This window comes from Chelonoidis abingdonii, chromosome 8 (assembly GCF_003597395.2).
Source record: "Chelonoidis abingdonii isolate Lonesome George chromosome 8, CheloAbing_2.0, whole genome shotgun sequence".
Classification (NCBI taxonomy): domain Eukaryota; kingdom Metazoa; phylum Chordata; order Testudines; family Testudinidae; genus Chelonoidis; species Chelonoidis abingdonii.
This window is the reverse complement of record NC_133776.1, coordinates 103,135,758-103,155,501: the sequence shown is the minus strand read 5'-3', so window position 1 is coordinate 103,155,501 and position 19,744 is coordinate 103,135,758. Positions and strand designations below refer to the sequence as shown.

Sequence of the window (19,744 nt, the reverse complement as noted above, 5' to 3'; positions counted from 1 at the left end):
GGGCGTATGTGTAACTTTCCACATTGAAGTCCTGTTGATTTGGGGATCTGTGCCCACAGTCCTCCCTCAAGCAATGCTTGCTGGGGGAAGTTCACCCCTATACATTAAGCCAGCACAAAGGCTATTTACCATGCAGCCCCACTGAGGGTCGCAGGTGGTGCCCTGTGAATTTCAGCCGTTGACTCTACAGAAGGGAATTTGTCAGAGTAAGGCGGGTAGAGGCCAGTTCCCAGTCTCTGGGTTAGCTTCCCTGGTGGGATGAGTCGTGGCCACGGCTCCAGGTCTCCTGAGAAGCGTGCTGAACACACACTCCTGCAGGTGCTTTAATCTCTCCTCATTGGCTGTTTCCGCAGTGGGATTTGCCTGGCTCCCTTTGCTGAAGGATGGTCGAATTATCACCTTTGAGCAGCATTTACCCGTTTCAGCCAATCTTCCACCTGGCTACCTGAGTCCTGGGGACACGGAGTCGCGCAGGGTAGGAAGAGCATTTAAAATACACTTAACAGTAGAGAGAAGACAGCTACAGCTGTTACCATGTCAAGCCTTGGGTTGCCCCCTAGATCTTCTTAGCCACACCTGTCCATCCAGAAAATCCTGCCCCCACTTCACCCACCATCAGCAATACTGGAGGCTGTAAAAGACCCCAGTCCCAGTGTGTCTGGACAGTTGTGTGTGGTATGGGGGCCTGGGTAGTGGGCACGTGTATTATGTGGATTCAGTGGCTGATGAAGTGCAGCAGCCCACGTTCCCTGCTGCAGGCTGGGAACAGAGCAGCTGCAGGGTGCACTGAGGGTTGAAGGAGGGCGCCATTCTCTTGTGCTGTGCAAAGCCCTTTTCTTCAGATTTTGTGCAGGCATTGAGCATTTACAGGACTGAATAAAGATCCAGCTGCATAAAGCCTTGTTCTCATCTGCAAATGTCTGCAACCAAGTAGCTGAATATTTTCTGTTCGCAGCAGCAGAGCGTTGATATTAAATGGGTCGATGGAGCAAAGCCACTGTTGAAGATCAAAATCCACTTGGAGTCAACCATTTACACCCAGGTAAGCTGACTGTCTCTTTCCTAGCATTAGCATAGAGGTAGCAAAACCTTGTCACGATGGGCTTGGAGGGAGTGTTGTAATAAAATGATTTGAACTACTCTGTTGCTGCTGGGTTTAGGGTATTAAGAAAGGGATTAGCGCTCTGCAGAATAAAGCAGAGAGAGTCTGTGTAATAGCAGGTTACGGCTTGTTCACTCTCCCTTCTGATTGGGAGCATAATGAGCAATCAGAGCTGCGAGAGAGCCCCGAGACGTGCTGGCATTCCCTTTGCTGCTCACACTGCGACCTGCAGGCGCTATGGAAGCCTGAGTCGCTGAGCTGGTTGGAAAATGGGGTTTTCCTGTAGACCATTTTGACTTTTCATCCCCAAAAGAAAAGGGTTTGGGTTTTGACAAAGAGTCACACTTTGCCCCAGACACCACCTTCCGCAGCAACCTTCATTGAGTCCCACGACAAATGTTCGCCTGAGTAGGTCAGACTCGTGATGACAGATTTCATCTCCCCAGCACCATCGATCTGACTGTGTGAGTGTCACAGGAGCTGCAGTGTGTGTGCAGCAATGCTGAGGTGTCGTGGGCCGTGTTCAAGGCCGTGTCGGCACTAGGGGGACTATAGCACCAAAGCTATGCCAGCATAACCCTATAGTGTAGCTGCAGAGCGCAGCCTTGGAAGGGGTTTTCCACCTCCCCCCTTAGTGACAGCAGCATTCTTCCATCGACCGAGCTGCGTCTACACTGGACGTTAGGACAGCAGAGCTTGGCTCTTAGGGGTGGGGATTTTTCACACCCCTGAGTGCCAGAGCTAGGTCAGTGTGGGATTTGTAAATGTAGACCAGGCCTCGGTGTGCAGCTGCCTCATTTTACCTTGCGCTTTTTATCCTTTTTTTGCTCTTAACTGTGTGGTACTGTCAGTAGCAACAGCACAAGCTCACGTACACTGCACTCTTGGTGCAAACTGTGCCCTCAAATCTTTCCAGAGGCAAATACCCCACTAGTAAACTGTAAGATCCAAGGGACATAGGCAGGGGAGAAAGGAGGGGATTTCAGAGGGGATCAGTGAAGCAGATGGACACAGCGAGGCTGTTTCAAATATCAGGAGCTAGGATGAGAAAGCTTTTGCCCCACCAGTGGTGGGACTGGAAGAAGGGGCAGGAGGAGGCTGGCACTGAACTGACTGTGTGGGGAGGGCTAGCCGGAAAGACACAACTGTGATGCAGATTGGTACAAGCCTACTGAGACCGCTGTTTGTGTTAATGCTGAAAAGAACAGGGAGCCAGAGGAGCCGTTTGAAGAGCGTGGTTATGTGGCCATGCATCTGTGTGCATCTGAAAAGGCTGGGAGCAGTGTGCCACCCGGGCTGTGGTCTAGGGAACTGGGATTTGGGGCGGGCAGTTGAGGAGTTCCTGGCAGGGCTGAGATCAGGCTATGCCCCATGCCAGGCACTGTTGCAGAGGCAGATAGATCTGGTAGGTTTGCAGACCTGGGAAATGTGGAGTAGAAAAGACTGACCAGGGTTGAGATTGATTCATTGAATTTTGTTTGTTTTCATCTTTCAATCAGGACTTGCACCTGCACAAATTCTTCCAGTACTGCCAGCTGGTCCAGGCAGGAGCTAAAGAAGTTCCAGGAGAGCTTGTTAAATATCTAAAGGTGAACAGTGTCTTTCCCTGACCCTTTTTACAGTCCATTGGTGAACACTCAGCTGGCTTTTTAAGTCACTCAGTCGCCACTAAGTATTCCATGTGAAGTATGCAAATAGGGCTTTAAAGGCGAGTGTGGGACAGTAACAGAGTTATTGATCTCAGTAATGCTTTCTAGTATGTGCTTCGGTACCTCTGGACACCTACGAGTCAGCAGCCCCGTAGCCTAGAAAGTAAATGGCTTATCGCTGGAGTTAAAAATGAGAGATATATAAGCCCGTCAATATTAATCCTTAGTTACTATAACACATGATGCAGTGATTCTGCGCTATATGCTCCATACAGTGCAGGCAGCATGTGTAGCTTTGGTAGCACTGTGTGGTGGGTGTCCTGCAAACCCCTTGTCTTACCCTTCGCTTCCCTGCATGGACCTGCCACTTCATGTTGTTCTTAAATTAAGTATCAAGACGCTAAAGAGAGACCATTCACCAAACGCAATGGTGCACAGTGTTATGAGCCATTCCAGTCCTTCCCTGATTTCATGGAAGCCCCGCCCCTTTCCCGATGGCATTTCTTGCTCTGTCCTATCTCTTCATACTGCAAACGCCTTGAGGCAGGGACCCCTGAGCTGTAAAGTGCCATGTGTCTTGCGCTGCAGCACAGATAATTGGTTGCTCAGTTGTCTGGCACACACTGCAGCAGGGTCCGTTTTTAGGCTTTTGTGCGAACGGTGGAGCCCCTGTGAGAAAGGACCCTCCTCTCTATACCCATTAGGGTCTGACCAGCTCCCACTGATGTTGACAAGAGTTTTCCATTGACAGCATTGGAAATTGGGTCAGACCCACAGAAACTAGAACAAGGACAGGGTCACTGTCCTTGTGTGATCCCGAACAGCGCATGTTGAAATATAAGGCCCTTCTTCACCCGAGTTAATGTTCCTGGTGTTCTGCTCTTTCAGAAGTGTGCTCTCCTCTGCTTACGTGATTTGCTCAGAAATTTTGGCCGCTGTTTTCACTTTCATTCTGATTTTTATGAGGGTGTGAACGTAGTGGCATTTGTGCAGCTTCCAAGCACCCTCTAGTGGCAAAGGACCAAATAGTGCCCATTCATACCAGCAGTTTCCTGTAAACAAGGGAGTAATTCTCTCGACGGGCAGATGTCACAGGCACATATATCACAGATGGATTTGCTACATTGAACCTAGCTGGCATCAATGATTTCCCAAAGCTGTAATGATATTTTATATTGCACCTATACTCCCATGCTGCTGTAGGTACTGAAGATGCCCTTGGATTAGCATAATCTCTGATTTGCAGCAATTTATAGTCAGTGTGCAGCGTTTTTTGTTGTTTTTTAAGTTTTTTTGCCATCTTGAAATTTGGCCTATGTGGCTGATAGCTCAGAATTGAATTTTAATTTTAAAAGAACTCCAATCCTGATGCAGGTGAGTCATCCCACTGAAATCTGAAGGTGGGTTGTAGGATCAGGTCCAAGTTTTTATAAACAGTAACTTCTGAACAGGACAAAAACTTTCTGTTCACCGTTTCTGATAACTTTATGATAAGAACTTGTCTTCAAGTGTGATTCTATAGCAAAGAAGTAGATCTTTTAGTGTTAAAAATAATTGGCTATATTTCATAGATCTAAATATTGTTTTAAGGAATAAAAATAATCACACCTTTAATAATAATGGTGAGCACTTAAATAGTAGTTTCCATGTTCAAAACACTTTACAAAGATAATCTAATGAAGCCTCAGCCCCTGAGATAGGCAAGTAGCAATTGTTAGTCCTCTTTCACGGATGGGGAAACTGAGGCAGAGATGTTGTGTCACATTGCCAAGGTCGTAGAGGGAGTCCATGTCAGAGTCAGGCCTTAGCACCTCTGAAAATGAGGGCACTTTTCTTTAGGTCCCTAAATATGGACGTGGGCCTGGGAAATGGCCAAGTGACAGTGAGTTAATATTCAAACTTTCAAAAGCTCCTAGATCGCATGTTCAAAAGTGGAGCCAGGCACTTGGGAGCCTGAGTATCGTTGCACATCAGTGGGAGTTAGGCACCGAAGTGCCAGAGTTGTTTTGGAAAGTTTTTTCCCCCAATCACAAAAAGAGAGTTGGGATCAAAACTTCAGCTTGACTCTTTGGGATATATGAGGCCCTCCAGAGCTAGCATGTGACTTCTCAGAAAGGCAGCTGAGTCATTCCAAGACAGCTGGCTCTTGGGGCACAGCTGAGAGCAGTATTTATGAGCCCTGGGAATTATCTGCTTTTCCTGGTGGGAGGAGCTGGCCGGGTAATTCCAACCTCTCCTCCTTTCTTGCCAGCTGGGAAGCCCTCGCCTTTATTTATGCCTGCACTGGTGCAAAAATTTCTGTGCAAAGTAAACACAGGGCAACATCTGTAACATATCAGGCTAAAAGCCATGTGTTTTGAACCTTTGTTCTAGTGTTTGCACGCCATGGAGAGCCAAGTGATGATACAGTTTCTACCGGTAATTCTTATGCAACTGTTCAGAGTCCTCACAAATGTGAGCCAGGAGGATGAAGTAGCTGTCAACTGCACCATGTAAGAGTCTGCTAACCAGTGTGGCTTTCTTCCACTATAAATATAAAGTTGTAATTCAGATTTTTTTCAAAGGAATTCTGACATTCCATCACCAAAAAAAGAAAAAAACATAGCATTCCTGCAACTGATATTTCTATTAAAGGTCTTGCTGACCTCCACAGACAGAGTTGGAAGCCAGCTTGCTTTAGCAAAAGATCTTGCCTTTTTTATTTAAAAGTATTTGGAGATGAAATCAGAGATCAGGGGAATTGGATTTTCCCCCTTTTGTTATTTTACTTCTTGGCTTCAAAACTTTATTTTTTAGGGGCCAGGTTCTTCCTGAGCTGTGCTGGGCAGAATTTGCTCTTATGAGTGGTCCTGTTGGGGGCAGGAGTAAATGTTACTCAACATGAGTAAAGGTTGCAGAATCTGACCCTAATTGTCTTGAGGATCCTGACGTTGTTTGAGTGAGACTGGAGTCACCTGTCTACTCTGAACTGTCACTTCTCACCAGATCCTAGAGCCTGAATTAGAATTGGTTCGTTGTCTAGTATTATTAAAAATCAGTTATCTAGCACTGCCTGTTACAGGCTGGGACATGGGCAATCAGGCCTAGAGGTCCGAGTAGGAGTTAGGAGTTGGAGCTGAGGGTGAGAACCAGAATCAAATGCTGGATGCCAAAGCCCAGAATCCGAGCTGAGGGTCTGAGCCGGAGCTGGAGCCAGAAGAACAGGGACAGGAACCGGGAGCTGGTCAGGGAAACAGGAACGAGGCAGGGAAGCAGGCAAGACTGGAAGGCACCTCCAATGTAGCAGCCAACCAGGAGCTCAGCAATTGCACAGCCAACTTTCTGTGCCTCTTTCTGGCTTAAATAGTGCAGCTGGGCCAATTGGTGGGGTCAAGTGCTCCTTCAGTCAGGGCTCCTGTGGGCGGGGCCTCTGGCGGGACTGGGATTCCATGACCTGCTTAGCCCACCCCCTGCTAACAAGCTGCTGGATGGTTGCTGGGATATGAAGGTTGCCTGGTGACCCAGGAGCCCCAGGTTCAAGACCTCGTGCTGAATATGCATAGAGTTGCACGGCCATGTATGAAGTCTCATTCCCCTTAGTGCACAGCTTTGGGAGGGAGTTTGGATGGTGGGCTGGGGCAGGGGGTTGGGGTGCAGTAGGGGTGCATAGAGTGGGCTCTGGGAGGGAGTTTGGGGGCAGGCTCTGGGCTGGGACAGGGGGTTGAGGTGCAGTAGGGGATGCTGGGTGCAGGCTCTGGGCTGGGTTTGGGGTGCAGAGGGTGGGCTCTGGGCAGGGGGAGGGAGTTGAGGCGCAGGGGGTGGGCTCTGGGAGGGAGTTTGGGTGCGGGGTCTGGGCTGAGGCAGGTGGTGGGGGTGTGGGGATGCAGTGCTTACCTCGGGCAGCTCCTGAAAGTGACCCACACCCGCCACTGGCAGCAGCTCCTAGGCAGGGGACCGGAGAGGTCTCCATGCACTGCTGCCCACAGGCACTGCACCTGCAGCTCCAATTGCCACAGCTTGGGGTGGGGGCAGTGTACAGAGACATGCGCCCCTCCCCCCACCCAGGGACCACCGGGACGTGAAGTGTAGCAGGCAGGCAGGAAGTCACCTTAGCACCGCTGTGCTGGTGGGAGGGGCCCTTTTAAATTGCCTGGGGGCAGCAGGCGGGGCCAGGGGGATGCTCCAAGGGAGGTGCGCAGGTGGGGCCAGGGGAGAGACCCAGCTCCAAACTTTAGTGGAGCCAGGCCCCCACGCTCTCATACAACTCGCTGCCCCTTGCAGAAGTGTCGTTCAGGAGGAAAGGGTCTGGAGGAGTTGCTGGGAGTAGAGACGTGGAGCATTCCTGGCAGAAAGATTTGGAGGAGAAGACACAGTGCAAGGAGGAATGCGGGTGGGTGTGATCAGCTGGCCCTTTCCAATGGCTCTGCTGGGTTGATTTAGATTTTGAAAAAATAGGTTTGAGAAACTCCAGCATCAATGGGAAGGTTTCCACATTTCTTAGATCTCCAGTGAAAACTGGCTTGTGTTGGAATTTGAAAATTCCCCTGGAGTGTTTGGAAGCCCGATGCTGTAGCTCTGGGCCAGGGGGTGAAAGCCAGAGGGCAGCTGGCTGTGCTGCAGGTCCCCCTGGCCTCAGCTGAGAAAGATGTAGAGAGGAAACTCCAGGTATAGTAGTGAGTAGTAAAGTTGCTTTTTAAAACACCTTTTGCTCCTGGCAATCTAAGACACAGTCAAAATGCAGGTAAACAAAGTGATGTGTTAAACATCTCTGGGGCCTGGTTCACTTGTCACATCGTTACACACTGGTGCAGCTCCACTGCAGAGCCTCATGACTTCCACCAGTCGGAGAGGAGAATCAGGCCCCTAGATTTAACCAAACACTGCAGGCTTGCACACATTGGGAGTAGAGGGCAGGGGGGCTTCTGTCCTGCTCTAGCCCCCTCTCTCTCATCTCCACAGAGTTTGAGGGCATTCAGTCGGGCTAGAATGTCTCAGGGGTGAACCTCCTCCGCGGCCAAAGGGCTCACGCTCAGGAAGTGTGTCTGATCACACCAGCCGCAGGGGCTCTGGCTGTTACGCTACTGTTGCAGTAGGAAGAAGCCAGAATGCTCTGTTCACGAGCTGGATGAGCTCACCCTTGCATGTCACAGAGTGCTCTGTAGTGAGCAGAACCCCATGGTTTGTTTTTGTAGGGTTCTTCTCCACATCGTGTCCAAGTGCCATGAGGAAGGACTAGATCATTACTTACGATCCTTCATAAAGGTCAGTGAGGACAATGCTCTGGTCTGGAAAATTCCTCACCACGAGCAAGCTCCTCACTGGCCTGATGATGTCCCTGTTTCTTTGTAGTATGGTTTCCGTGCAGAGAAACCCAGCACCTCACAGGGAAAGACGACCCATGAAATCCTGGCCGCCGCAATGGCCACAGTGCTGAAGCAGTCAGCAGATTTCCTAGCCATCAATAAGCTGCTCAAGGTAAAGAGGTAGCTGGCCATTTACTGTAAACTGCCGGAGAAGAAAGGGGGAAAGGTCAGCGGTTCCATGTTACAAAGCCACTTCTGTCCGCTCAAACCCATCCCCCAGGATCAGAGTCTCACTGTGCCCGGGTGAGCCTTTGTAATCTGTTCCCAGGTCCCGCTCCCAGTGGACACTGATCCCTACTCTCCCTGCAGGAGACACAGCTGTGACTGATTCCTACTCTGATGCACCTCCCGGATTTCTCTGTGTGCAATTGTATTCATTCATTCGACATACAATCTCACCCCTTTCCAGACTCCACTCAAGGGGAGTGTTCCTTGCAGTGCTGATTTTGCATTTCTGCCTCCTGTAGCCTAGGAACATGTCCCTTTCTGTGCCCTCCCCCTGCCCATGCATAATGTCCTTTGGGCCCCGTAATGCGCTGCCTTACCCCCCATTCCAGCCCCGTGACGTCAGCTGGCCCTTCCTATGTGCCTTTGCATGACAACATAGCCCCTGATCCTGCAAGTGGATCTTCTCCAGGCAGACCCTTGCACCTGAGGGAGACCCACTGATTTCAGGCAGACTCTGTCCAAGTGTCAGGGTTGATCTGCTTGGATCTGAGTGCAAGGTGGGGTGGTAGCTGCAAGCATTTTGAAGCTGTAATCTACTTACGAGCAGCACCTTACATCTGTGTTTTGGATTCAGTTTAAAAGGCTTATTTAAGACGTGCATAAAGGAATGCTCATGGTTTAAACTGTCAGCCATATTACTCCTCCAGTCATTACAAGACTGCATTTTTTTGATTCAGACCAATGCGCTCAGTCTTGCTGAGAGATCGAACTGATCTGCATTTGTTTATTCTAGTACTCCTGGTTTTTCTTTGAAGCTCTGGCAAAGTCGATGGCAATGTACCTGTTAGAGGAAAACAAAATCAAGGTAAGTGTGACTGCCCATGACCCATACCAAAGAGAGATGTCACAACACAATATTCATTCAGACAACTATTCTGCAAACTTGATCCTCAAACAAAATGTGTAAATCTTTCTAAACAAACCAAAAAAAACCCCCAGCCAGATAGTTTTTTCTTCCCTCTCCCCACTTCCTCTCCATTGTAATTTTATGTCACTATAAACATTTGTGGTCTTTTTCTTATGGTCAGTGCAGCACAGACCTCCTGTACTTGAGCTAAAGGAGTAGCTCCATTAGTTGGTAGCAGTAGTAGGCTGTTCTCCTCTAGTGTCCCAGCCACTTGAGGAGCACATGATACACCATTTTCTGGTGTCTGTCTGAACATTTCTTTACGTGAATGCTTAAAGGGAGCTTTCACATGGACTCCCATCTCTCAGACCTGATTGTATGCTGTGGTGTTTGATTTCAGCTTCCCAGAGCCCAGCGGTTTCCTGACTCCTACCATCATGTTTTACATTCACTGCTTCTTGCCATAATTCCCCATGTGACTATTCGCTACAGTGAAATTCCTGAGGAGTCAAGGAATGTCAACTTTAGCTTGGCCAACTTCCTGAAGGTCAGTCGTTTCCTGCTCTCTCTCAGGCTTAATAAATAAAAGGCAGCTAGCAGCACTGAACAGGCTGTGAATTCACAAGCCGGGCAGACATGGCTTTGCTGCATCATCTCTGCATGTCCCGTGACTCAGACTCTTCCTGTCATGGTTAGCTTTTGTAGCAGGTAAGAAGCAATGGGGACTCTCCACTTTTAATATAGGGCCTGCCATCATGGCTAGCAGCTGTGCCAAGGCTATGATTAGATGTGTGCACTCTCATTTGAATGTTTCTCATGTCCCATTGAGACTGAAGTGAGATCATTCAGTACATTTCAGAGAAAAAGGTTTATAGATCAGATGAGACTTGAGTAGCCCTGCAGAAGAACACAGCTTGACTCTTGGCAGGACTCTTGGTGAATTGACTCTTGGAGTGTAGAGAAGATTTAGGATGGTGACGTTCTTTTCTAATGATTGCTGACATGCTTCACTGTGCTTTCTGCAGCGCTGCTTGACATTTATGGACAGAGGGTTTATTTTTAATTTGATAAATGACTACGTTTCTGGATTCAGCCGCAAAGACCCTAAGGTGAGCGTCGGATTTATTGAAATAGCATTGGGGGTGTTATTTGTCAGCACCAAATAGAGTTTTGCAGTAATTATTTTGCACTGTAATTGGCTGCCACATGGACACCATTGCTGCAATATCAGCGAAGAGTAGCAGCATCTCCATGTGCTCCAAGAGCGCCAGTCCCGTTCTAAATTTTAAAACGACCTGAGAGAATTGGAGCAACCAAACTCAAGAGATGTTAGGGAGTCTCAGGTCCAGGGTATCGAGCGGGGGTAGCAGAGGAGACAAAGAGCAGGGTAGTGGAGGACAGGAGGTCACGGTGGCTTATAATGACTGGAGAGAAGAGGCAGGAAGCAGGACATAAAACCAGCCTTAATCAGTCACTGATGCTATTGAGACCAAACTGGTATCATGCAAACCCCGTTCCTGTGCTAGCTCCACAAACGGAGAACAAGAAGTACGTTGAGTGCCAACTGGCAATTAGCTACTCAAACTAAAATCTTACATCTTTTATCCAGATACTGATTGAATTCAAGTTTGAATTTCTGCAAACAATTTGCAATCATGAGCATTACATTCCTTTAAATTTACCGATGACCTTTGCCAAACCAAAACTTCAGAGAGTTCAAGGTACGTGCTTTTCCTGTTGAACTGGTGAGAAAGTCCTACTTTATCAGCTGTGGTGGGTTCCCTCGGTGGCCTTGATGAGTTCCCTCGGTGGTTAAGTTTATGTAACGCCCCTCGGTGAGCCCCATTTTAATTTTAATGCTTCTGTGTTCCTGGGCCCATGTAACTACAGACAACACTTGGTCAGCACTTTCCTACGTTTAAATAAGCCTGTCAAGCTTTCTGGACAGGGTTCAGTGACTATGTTGTATGTAGTGTATCTAACTGCCCTTTCCCACAACCTCCAAGCTCCATCCCCAAAGAGAATGGCTATACCTGGGGGCAGGGCACTAATCTGTGACATAGGAGACTTGGTTTAATTCCCCGCTGTGCTGCTGGTTCAGTGGGTGACCGGGTCTCTGTGCCTGGGGGTATGTCTACACTGGAGAAAAACAAAACAAAAAGAAACCCGTGGTGGTAAGTCTCAGAGCTCAGGTCTACAGACTCAGGCTCACGAGGCTGGTGCTACGGCACTAAAAATAGCTGTGTAAATGTGCCTGCCCAGGCTCTGAGCCCCTACCACCATTGCTGGGCTTCAGAGCCAGAGCAGGAATGGTTGCATGGCTATTGTTAGTTCTGTCATTTGAGCTCTGCAAGCCCAAGTCTGCAGGCTCTGAGACTCGCCATCATGGGATTTTCTGCAGCGATGTCTCCTCAGTCCCCCATCTGTCCCATGGGGATAACAGCACTGCCCTACCTCCGAGGGAGCGCCAAGGCGAACTGCGTTCTGTTGGAGCACCTGCGACAGATGAGCATCTTCCTGTCTGTTTTCTCGCATTACTTACTTCTCTGAGCTGCCTGGCCCAGACTAATCTCCATCACACTCGCGTAAAGCTGGACTTTTGTCCATCTGGCCCGGTGTAACACCATGCACTGCTGGAAGTGGCTGGGGAAGAGAGGAGACGTTATACACTGGGCTGGGATGTCTGCTGACTGCTTACGGTTAACTCAGTAGGATAGGGATGCTCTGACTTGGTTAACGTACGTCTCTGTACTAGTAGCATTCAGACTGAAAAACTAAAAGCCACTGAGCTCCTGCCCTGTAGTTCGCTGCTGCCAGTGTCTGCCATTTAAGTTGTTTTCTTTCCTTTAAAAAAAAAAAGTGCATATGTTAATGAGTGTGAATCAGTTCACTACGGTCACCAGGATCTGGCTGACGTGAGAAAGTGGCACAGCCCCCTCCTCAAATGTGCACACGATAGAAGTGGCATTGACAAGTCCATTCTGCCTGCCCTTGCAGAGGACCATACTGGGGCGTGTCCGTGGTTAAGTGGGCAGGTCTGTACGTGTAGTTCATGGTGTATGGAGTTATCTGAACCAAGGAAAGAACCCTTCACACCACTCCTTTAGTACTGTGTTCATGCTAGAAAAGGACTAGTTTACATAGGGCTGGGAACAGGGGACGTGGTGTGAACAGACACATTGCATGCAGACCATGCCCGCTCCAGGTCACACTCCATTATCTCTCAGAGGCATCTCAGAGCAGTTTATCTGTGCCTTTCCAGGGCAGGGATAATGAGAAGTCAGTTTTCACATCCCCTCCCTCCCCCTGTAGGTTTCCTGAAAGACATCTGTGTTTCATCAGCAGCTAGAGTTTGACACTGCTGTTGTAAACAGAGCTAACGCTGGCCAGGTTTTGCAGGTCACTTTCAGCCAGCTAAACAACAGATTAGTAAAAACGCAAGTTACAATATGTGAAGAAGTCGGTTCTTTACCCACAAAAGCTTATGCCCGAGGTTGGTTCTTTACCCACGAAAGCTTATGCCCAAAGTGGGTTTTTTACCCACAAAAGCTTATGCCGAAATAAATCTGTTAGTCTTTAAGGTGCCACCGGACTCCTCGTTGTTAATGTGCTAACAGTGTGTAACAACACCATCAAGATTATCCCCTGCCCAAGGCTGAGGCAGGATTACTTAATACTGTTCAGTTTTGCTGTATTTTTATTTGTTCCTTTTCTTTTTACATATTAATTAGATTTTTTTTCATTTGCTGTGGAACGGTTCACTTCGGTAGGTAGGTTCGACGGGGATCGTTGAATCAGCTAATGTCAAATTAAATACACAGCTTCAAATCAACTAGCTTGCTTGCACCCAACTAACGGAAATAACCATATTGTGTAACAGACGTAGACTTTTACTAAAGCAGTTAACAATCAATGCTAGATAGCTTCTCCAGCTTGCTTTCTGTTTTCTCCTAATCAAGAATTCACGGTTCAATTAACGTTGTATTGGACGATATGGATCAGCAGAATTTAAAATATCTATTGTTTCTGTAAGCAGCATGACACAGCTGTTGGAAAATTTAGTGTGGGATTTTCAAAGCTGTCTAGACACCCCAGGCCTAACCAGGTGTATCAGGGGAGCCTTCCACACTTGTGGGAGTTTTCAAAAGGCATCTGAGCCAAGAATAAGGAGGCTGTTCGCTCGGGGGAAAGGCCACACAACTTATCGTGTCCGCGAGACTGGGAGTTTGCGGGCTATGCAGACTCTGTGTGGGCGTGCATTAGGGGAGAGCACAACAGGAGCTGACCTTGGTGAAGTTAAACCACCCTAAGCAGTGAAATGCTGGGCTGCATTGCTCCTTGGTGGCTGTGCTGCAGAGGCTGTGTCAGGAATAGCAAAAGGTGTCTGCTGGCAGAGGTGAAGCCATCACAGCTCCTGGCAAGCAGGGCATTAAACCCCCTGCCCGGTTAGCTCCCCAGGTCCTCGGGGGCATGTTATAAAGCAGCAGCAGGGCAGTGAAGGTGTGTCCTCATGTGCCTCCCGTATGTTTTAGCTCTTCCTGCGGCTTGATCTTGTACAGTAATTGCAAGAAGCTGTCTCCTGTGTATTGGGACTCTGGAGTATTATAACCCTTTCCTTTGCGGTCTGACCTGGGCTGAAGGAGGCAGTGCTGCCATTGTGGATGCAGAATAAACCAGCGTCCTGACTCGGTGTGCAGATTCCTTCCCAAGCCGCTGCGCCAAGTGGCCTGTTGAAACTAGGCATCACTGCCATGATGTCTCTCGTTCCACCACCCATTCACCATCACCCGCAGAGTGCCGCAGTCACTCCAGGGCTTCAGCTTCTCGCTTGCTTGTTAGTTCGCAGTCACATAAACAGCCCCAGAAAGATGCTGTGTCATTATTATAACCCCGCAAGTGGGCTAGTCCCCAGGTTCTACGTACTGTTGGGTCTTAGCAAATCTCTTCCGTCTCTGTTCTCTGTGATTCTAGGACTTCAGTAAAACTCTGCTGATCTGGGCCCTAGAGAGGTAAATTTAACAAGGATCTCTGAGGACCTTTAGCTCCAGAGCTGCCAAAGCATTGTCATGAAAGAGAGAAGCAAATATCAATGTTGAACCTAAACCGGAGGAGCTAGTGGGTGTCTGTGTCCTTTAACGTGATTGAAATCGGTGGGCAAAATCTCTGGTCAATTCTGTCTTAATCAAAACGTTGCTGCATTGAATAATGGTTACAAAAGTTACAGGGCTGTTCATAGTCACTGAATCACACCAACATAAGAGTGCTTTACAGTGGGGACGATATCTGTATTACAAATATGTCATGATTGTGTTTTCTTTCTCTAAAACAAAATATTGCGAGCACTGTTCAGTGTTTTTCTGTTTTGTTGCAGATGTAAATCTTGAATACAATTTAACCGATGAGTATTGCAGGCATCACTTCTTGGTGGGGATGCTACTGAGGGAAACAGCTCTTGCTCTGCAGGACAATTATGATATCAGATTTACAGCCATCACTGTGTTAAAGAATCTGTTAATAAAGCATGCGTTTGACAATAGATATCAGCACAAGGTAAGGCATGACTTTATTGACAATTCAGCGTGTGTTTGGTTTCTATGCAAAGACACACAACAAAGTTTTGGTTTTGAACAGTTCATTCGTATTTTATCACTTTTTAAAGACCGGTTCTGAATAACTGACACTGTGTTATGGGGAAAGTTCAAGATGGAAATAGCTTAATCTTCAGTTAGTTATTTCCATTGGTTTTAGTCATATTGAGCATTAAGGTGGTAAGGCCCTGATCCAACAAGGTACTTAAGCATGTGATTAGCCATGGGCTATCTGAAGTTAAGCATGTGCTTTGCTGGACTAGGACTTAATTTAGCATCCTTGTATTAAATATGCAGCAATCTGGAGAGAGCACTAATCTCTATTACTCTAAGGCAGCTTGATGTTTTTCTGACTAGTCGATCTCACACTGTGGTAAAAGGATTTGGGCGAGGTTTGGTTTCAAACCAAACGAAGGCTGAGGGGAGATATGATTGCTCTTTATAAATATATCAGAGGGATAAATATCAGGGAGAGAGAGGAATTATTTAAGCTTAGTACCAATGTGGATACAAGAACAAATGGATATAAACTGGACACTAGGAAGTTTAGACTTGAATTAGACAAAGGTTTCTAACCATTAGAGGAGTGAAGTTCTGGAACAGCCTCCCAAGGGCAGTAGGGGTGGCAGGAGACATATCTGGCTTCAAGACTAAGCTCGATAAGTTTATGGAGGGGATGGTATGATGGGATAGCCTAATTTTGGCAATTCATCTTTGATTATTAACAGGTAAATATGCTCAATGGCCTGTGATGGGATGTTAGATGGGGTGGGATCTGAGTTACTACAGAGAATTCTTTGCTAGGTGCTGGCTGGTGAGTCTTGGCCACATGCTCAGGGTTTAGCTGATCGCCATATTGGGGTCGGGAAGGAATTTTCCTCCAGGGCAGATTGGCAGAGGCCCTGGGGGTTTTTCACCTTCCTCTGCAGCGTGGGGCATGGGTCACTTGCCGGAGGATTCTCTGCACCTTGAAGTCTTTAAACCACAATTTGAGGACTTCAGTAACTCAGACATAGGTTAGGGGTTTGTTACAGGAGTGGGCGGGTGAGATTCTGTGGCCTGCCTTGTGCAGGAGGTCAGACTAGATGATCATTATGGTCCCTTCTGACCTTACGTCTATGAATCTATGAAATGCCCACATTGTGTTTAGGTGCCTCTCTTACTCCAGCAGTTTTATGATAAATCATTTTTAAATGTTGGAACTGTTCTGCTTCCCCATGACTTTCCCGTTAGTGACTTCTGAGATGCGGGATTTCTGCCAGCGTAACTTTTCTCTTTCGGGGGGGAATTAGGCAGTCAGCATTTGGTATCAGTTTGTTTTGCTTCTCTCTGATCTCTGTTGACTTCTGTAGCTTAGAAACTCTTCGCCACAATGCTCAGCAGTTGGCAAGTCATGTTGTAAGAATCAGTGAGATCAAGGAAAAGCTCCCTGTCCCTTCTCAGTGCAAGATAAGGGAACAAAAGCCACAACTCATTAATTCAGTGGCACTTACTGGATACTCCTTGTTCTTGCAAATCAGGCCTCTCTTGTTTAGAAGAAGGATGGTCTAGTGCTTAAGGTGCAGCCGGAGACTCCGGTTCAATTGCTTGTTCTGCCCCATGCTTCCTGTGTGATGTTGGGCATGTCGCTTAGCCCTGCTGTTTCTCATCTATAAAAGAGGGATATTAATATTTCCTGTCTCACAGAGGTGTTGTGCAAATAAACATATTAAAGATAGTGACGGAGCAGTAGCTAACTCTTTCTAGGCTGTAGCAATCAGCAGGGATCATCATGGAGAAGCTGAGGAGCTTAACTGTGTCACCTACATTTGAAGAGATTGGTGGTTATCTTAACAGTTTGTGCCATTGATTCTCTTTCAGAACCAGCAGGCGAAAATAGCCCAGCTGTATCTGCCACTGGTTGCGCTGCTCTTAGAGAATATCCAGCGAGTGGCTGGCCGGGACACCCTATACTCCTGCACGGCCATGTCTAATTCTGTGAGTAACGCTACGTGCACTGAGGATTGACAGTTCTCTTCCTCAGGATTTCTAGCTCAACTAGAGCAGCCGCCATCCACGTGCCCGTTTTCCCTGCTTCACTGGGCACCAAAGAACCACCTCGCTCTCCCCTTGTCTCAGGGCCTATCGAGGCGCCCCCATTCTCCACCATACATGACAGAGTAGGGCTTCTCCCTAGCTTAAGCACTCACTGCCAAACCCAGCCTCCTTGAAGTAGGTTTATTTGTCTGAACATAAGCACGCTCCACATACAAACAGTTCCTCGGCTCGCCCTTCGTCCTAGTGTTTCACAGCCTTCCCTCCCAGGGATCTGTGGTAATCCTGCTCTTTCAGCATCACGGCCAGTTCTCTGTTCTCAGCCACCTTTGCTTCCCTTCTGGAACACTGGCCCCAGAGATACCTTCTTGGGCACCCGGTCTCTTGTTCCAGGAACCCACCATCAGAGTTAGCTCCACTCCCCTGCCCCAGCCACTCTTCCTCCTCTTGGCCTCCGGCAGGCCTTTCTAGTCCCAGGGGTAGCCCCCTTGAATTGGCTCCATTGGACCTGATCTTCCCGCGGGGACCAACCTCCGGTTCCTTAGCTCTATCACCCTACCTGAAGTTTTTAGTATGTACTGCCAGTAGCCTGCTCAGTTTTGCTTTATAAACAAATAACTGTGTTCTCTTTTCCATAGCCCAGTTTGATCTTGCTTGTTTCATTCATTTCACATTCCTTTTCTACTCTGACATAAATCTCTCTGCACTGCTAGATGAGATTGCTTTGCCCTTTCATTTATAACACATTCTTTTGAGATCTACCCTATGTAAGTGTCATTATTTGAGGAAGGTGGGTTGTCGTAATGTGTTAATGTAAAACCAAGTCCCACTCTCACACAAATGTGGATTTACAATGGGAATTGCATATTTATAACTGAGCTTGGCCCCGGAGTGAGCTCAGCCTTGCAAATTGTCCCTGCCCGTTTATTCAGGGCAAGTAAAATTTTTAGATTGACAAGTAAAATATCAAATTTTTAGAGCTGGTCAACATTTCAACAGAAATCTTGGGGAGAAAAAAAATTTAACAAAACATTTGTAAAAATGCTTTACTATTCCTTGAACAACTCAGCTAGTGTATTCATCCTCATCGTGGCAGAAGTGAGTGAGGAGACTTTTTTTTCTTTTTAGTCACACTAAATATTTTTCATCTCAAATTTGCAACGCTGATCTAGTTGGTAGTTGCTGTTATACTCTGACACTGCTTTTCCGTCACATGTATCTCCTGTTGTTTTGCAGGCATCGAGAGATGAGTTTTTATGTAATTTTACATCCCCTTCAAACAGATCAAGTCTGATTGTGGAGAAAGATACAGGTAAATGAGTTATTTAAAGTGTAATTAAAGTATCACTAGTGCAAACTAAAAGCAGCTGGTAGAACCAAACAGCACTTTCCTTGTATTATTCCAAATGCATAGCAAGAGAAGGAAGGAGACAGGAGAACAATACACCAAATGTGGGCTGTCCTCTTAATCTTCAATGGGCCCGAGTTTTAAGTGATTAAAAATGGCAGAAGTCTGCTCCCTTCCTTGCCCAGCACAATAGTATGCCCATCCTTTGTGAGGGAATTTGTGTCCTTAAGGTTACAAGGGCTAGATTCGGCCATGCTTCGACTGAGTAGCTCTGTTGAAATCAGTAGCCAGGGTAGTCGGAGGTGTGAGTGCAGCTCCTGGACGCATACCCACCCTAAATTCAGTCTAGTTAGCACAGCTAAAAGCGGCAGTGAAGAGGTGGCGACACGGGCTTCAGCACAGGCAGACAATGTGTGTGTTTCTATGCTTAGGGTCCCAGGGGGGTTGTACAGCCCTCCCTGAAGGCCTGAAGTATTGCCAAGGCTTCACATGCCCTTTTCAGCTGTTCTAGTGAGATTAGCGTTAGTGCAGGTCTGCCTCTCGGGGCTGGGATCGCCTCTCGAGTTGCAGTGTAGACCTACCCACAGTGGCCTAAGCATCAATATCGGAACCAATGAGATTACTCATTCCAAGGGGTGATTATTGCTACATGGAAATTTTTCTTAAATGTTTATAAAGGACTTTGCTCTTGGGGGAAGCCACGAGACGTATTCGAAGAATAGATTTCCCTCATTACGCTCAGGAGATAGGTGGTCTGCCAAACTCTGCCGTCCTCCTTCCCCACGTCAGTTCAGTGGGAGCTGAGAAAGGGCTGGTGGAACTAATCCATTGTTAATATTCAACAGTTATCAAATCAATTGTCAAAAGGCAGAGCCTGACACCCTTACTCACACTGAAATCAATGGGACTACCAGTGGAATAATGTGTTACTCAGTGCGAGTAAGTGGAACGGAATCTGGGCCAGAACATAGAATCATAGAATATTAGGCTTGGAAGAGACCTCATTATTAAACTACTGTTCTGTTAAACAACCTCTTAAAGTTTTGTATGTCTTTGTCTAAACTCTGCATGACCCTATCAGTTGTTTCTGGATTGATCATTGCTCCAGCAGTACTTGTACACTTGCCATTTGTTCTCTGCAAGTCACGTACCCATCTCTTCAGGCATCTTTCATGAAGCCCCTTCCCAGTGATATGTAGTTGCTAACTGTGCCTTCGTGGGTTTGTTCTTTTTCCTTAGGCTGTGGTACAGCACTTCCGAACGGCCACAGTATGAAAAGAGAGGACTCGAAAGGATCTCTGAGTTCAGAAGGGGCAACGGGTTCTCCTGATCAGTACAACACCGGCGAAAATGTAATGCATTTGGGATGACAGAAAGCAATAGCACATTTGGGCTGCTCAAAAAAAAAAAATCACCATTTTGATCATTCTCTTGCAAACCAGTTTTAAAGCAAACAGAAAATTATAGTTGTGTTTTATAGAGGTCAGACTAGATGATCTAATTATGCTTTAATCTATTGATCTAAAACACTGTGAATGATTTACAGAAGGTCAAATTCAGAATTCATAGGGAATATTTCTACTCCTGTATGCACATGTGCTGTGAC

The 19,744-nt window shown here is 47.2% G+C and overlaps 1 protein-coding gene across 8 annotated transcripts in view; it reads left to right on the top strand.

The window, feature by feature from the left end:
• The window catches only part of DOCK11 (dedicator of cytokinesis 11), a 124,305-nt gene that overhangs the window by 55,875 nt on the left and 48,686 nt on the right, over positions 1–19,744 (top strand). For 2 of the 8 annotated variants that reach the window (XM_075068907.1, XM_075068904.1), the window contains exons 21-35: positions 354–475; positions 956–1,042; positions 2,602–2,691; positions 5,125–5,243; positions 7,923–7,992; positions 8,080–8,205; positions 9,055–9,126; positions 9,569–9,715; positions 10,194–10,277; positions 10,778–10,889; positions 12,900–12,938; positions 14,540–14,718; positions 16,617–16,733; positions 18,027–18,102; positions 19,378–19,490. In XM_075068907.1, coding sequence (XP_074925008.1) covers positions 354–475; positions 956–1,042; positions 2,602–2,691; positions 5,125–5,243; positions 7,923–7,992; positions 8,080–8,205; positions 9,055–9,126; positions 9,569–9,715; positions 10,194–10,277; positions 10,778–10,889; positions 12,900–12,938; positions 14,540–14,718; positions 16,617–16,733; positions 18,027–18,102; positions 19,378–19,490 — 1,553 coding nt within the window. The remainder of the gene's footprint in view (positions 1–353; positions 476–955; positions 1,043–2,601; positions 2,692–5,124; positions 5,244–7,922; positions 7,993–8,079; positions 8,206–9,054; positions 9,127–9,568; positions 9,716–10,193; positions 10,278–10,777; positions 10,890–12,899; positions 12,939–14,539; positions 14,719–16,616; positions 16,734–18,026; positions 18,103–19,377; positions 19,491–19,744) is intronic. The other 6 variants (XM_075068908.1, XM_075068905.1, XM_075068909.1 and 3 more) reach the window with 3 other exon arrangements.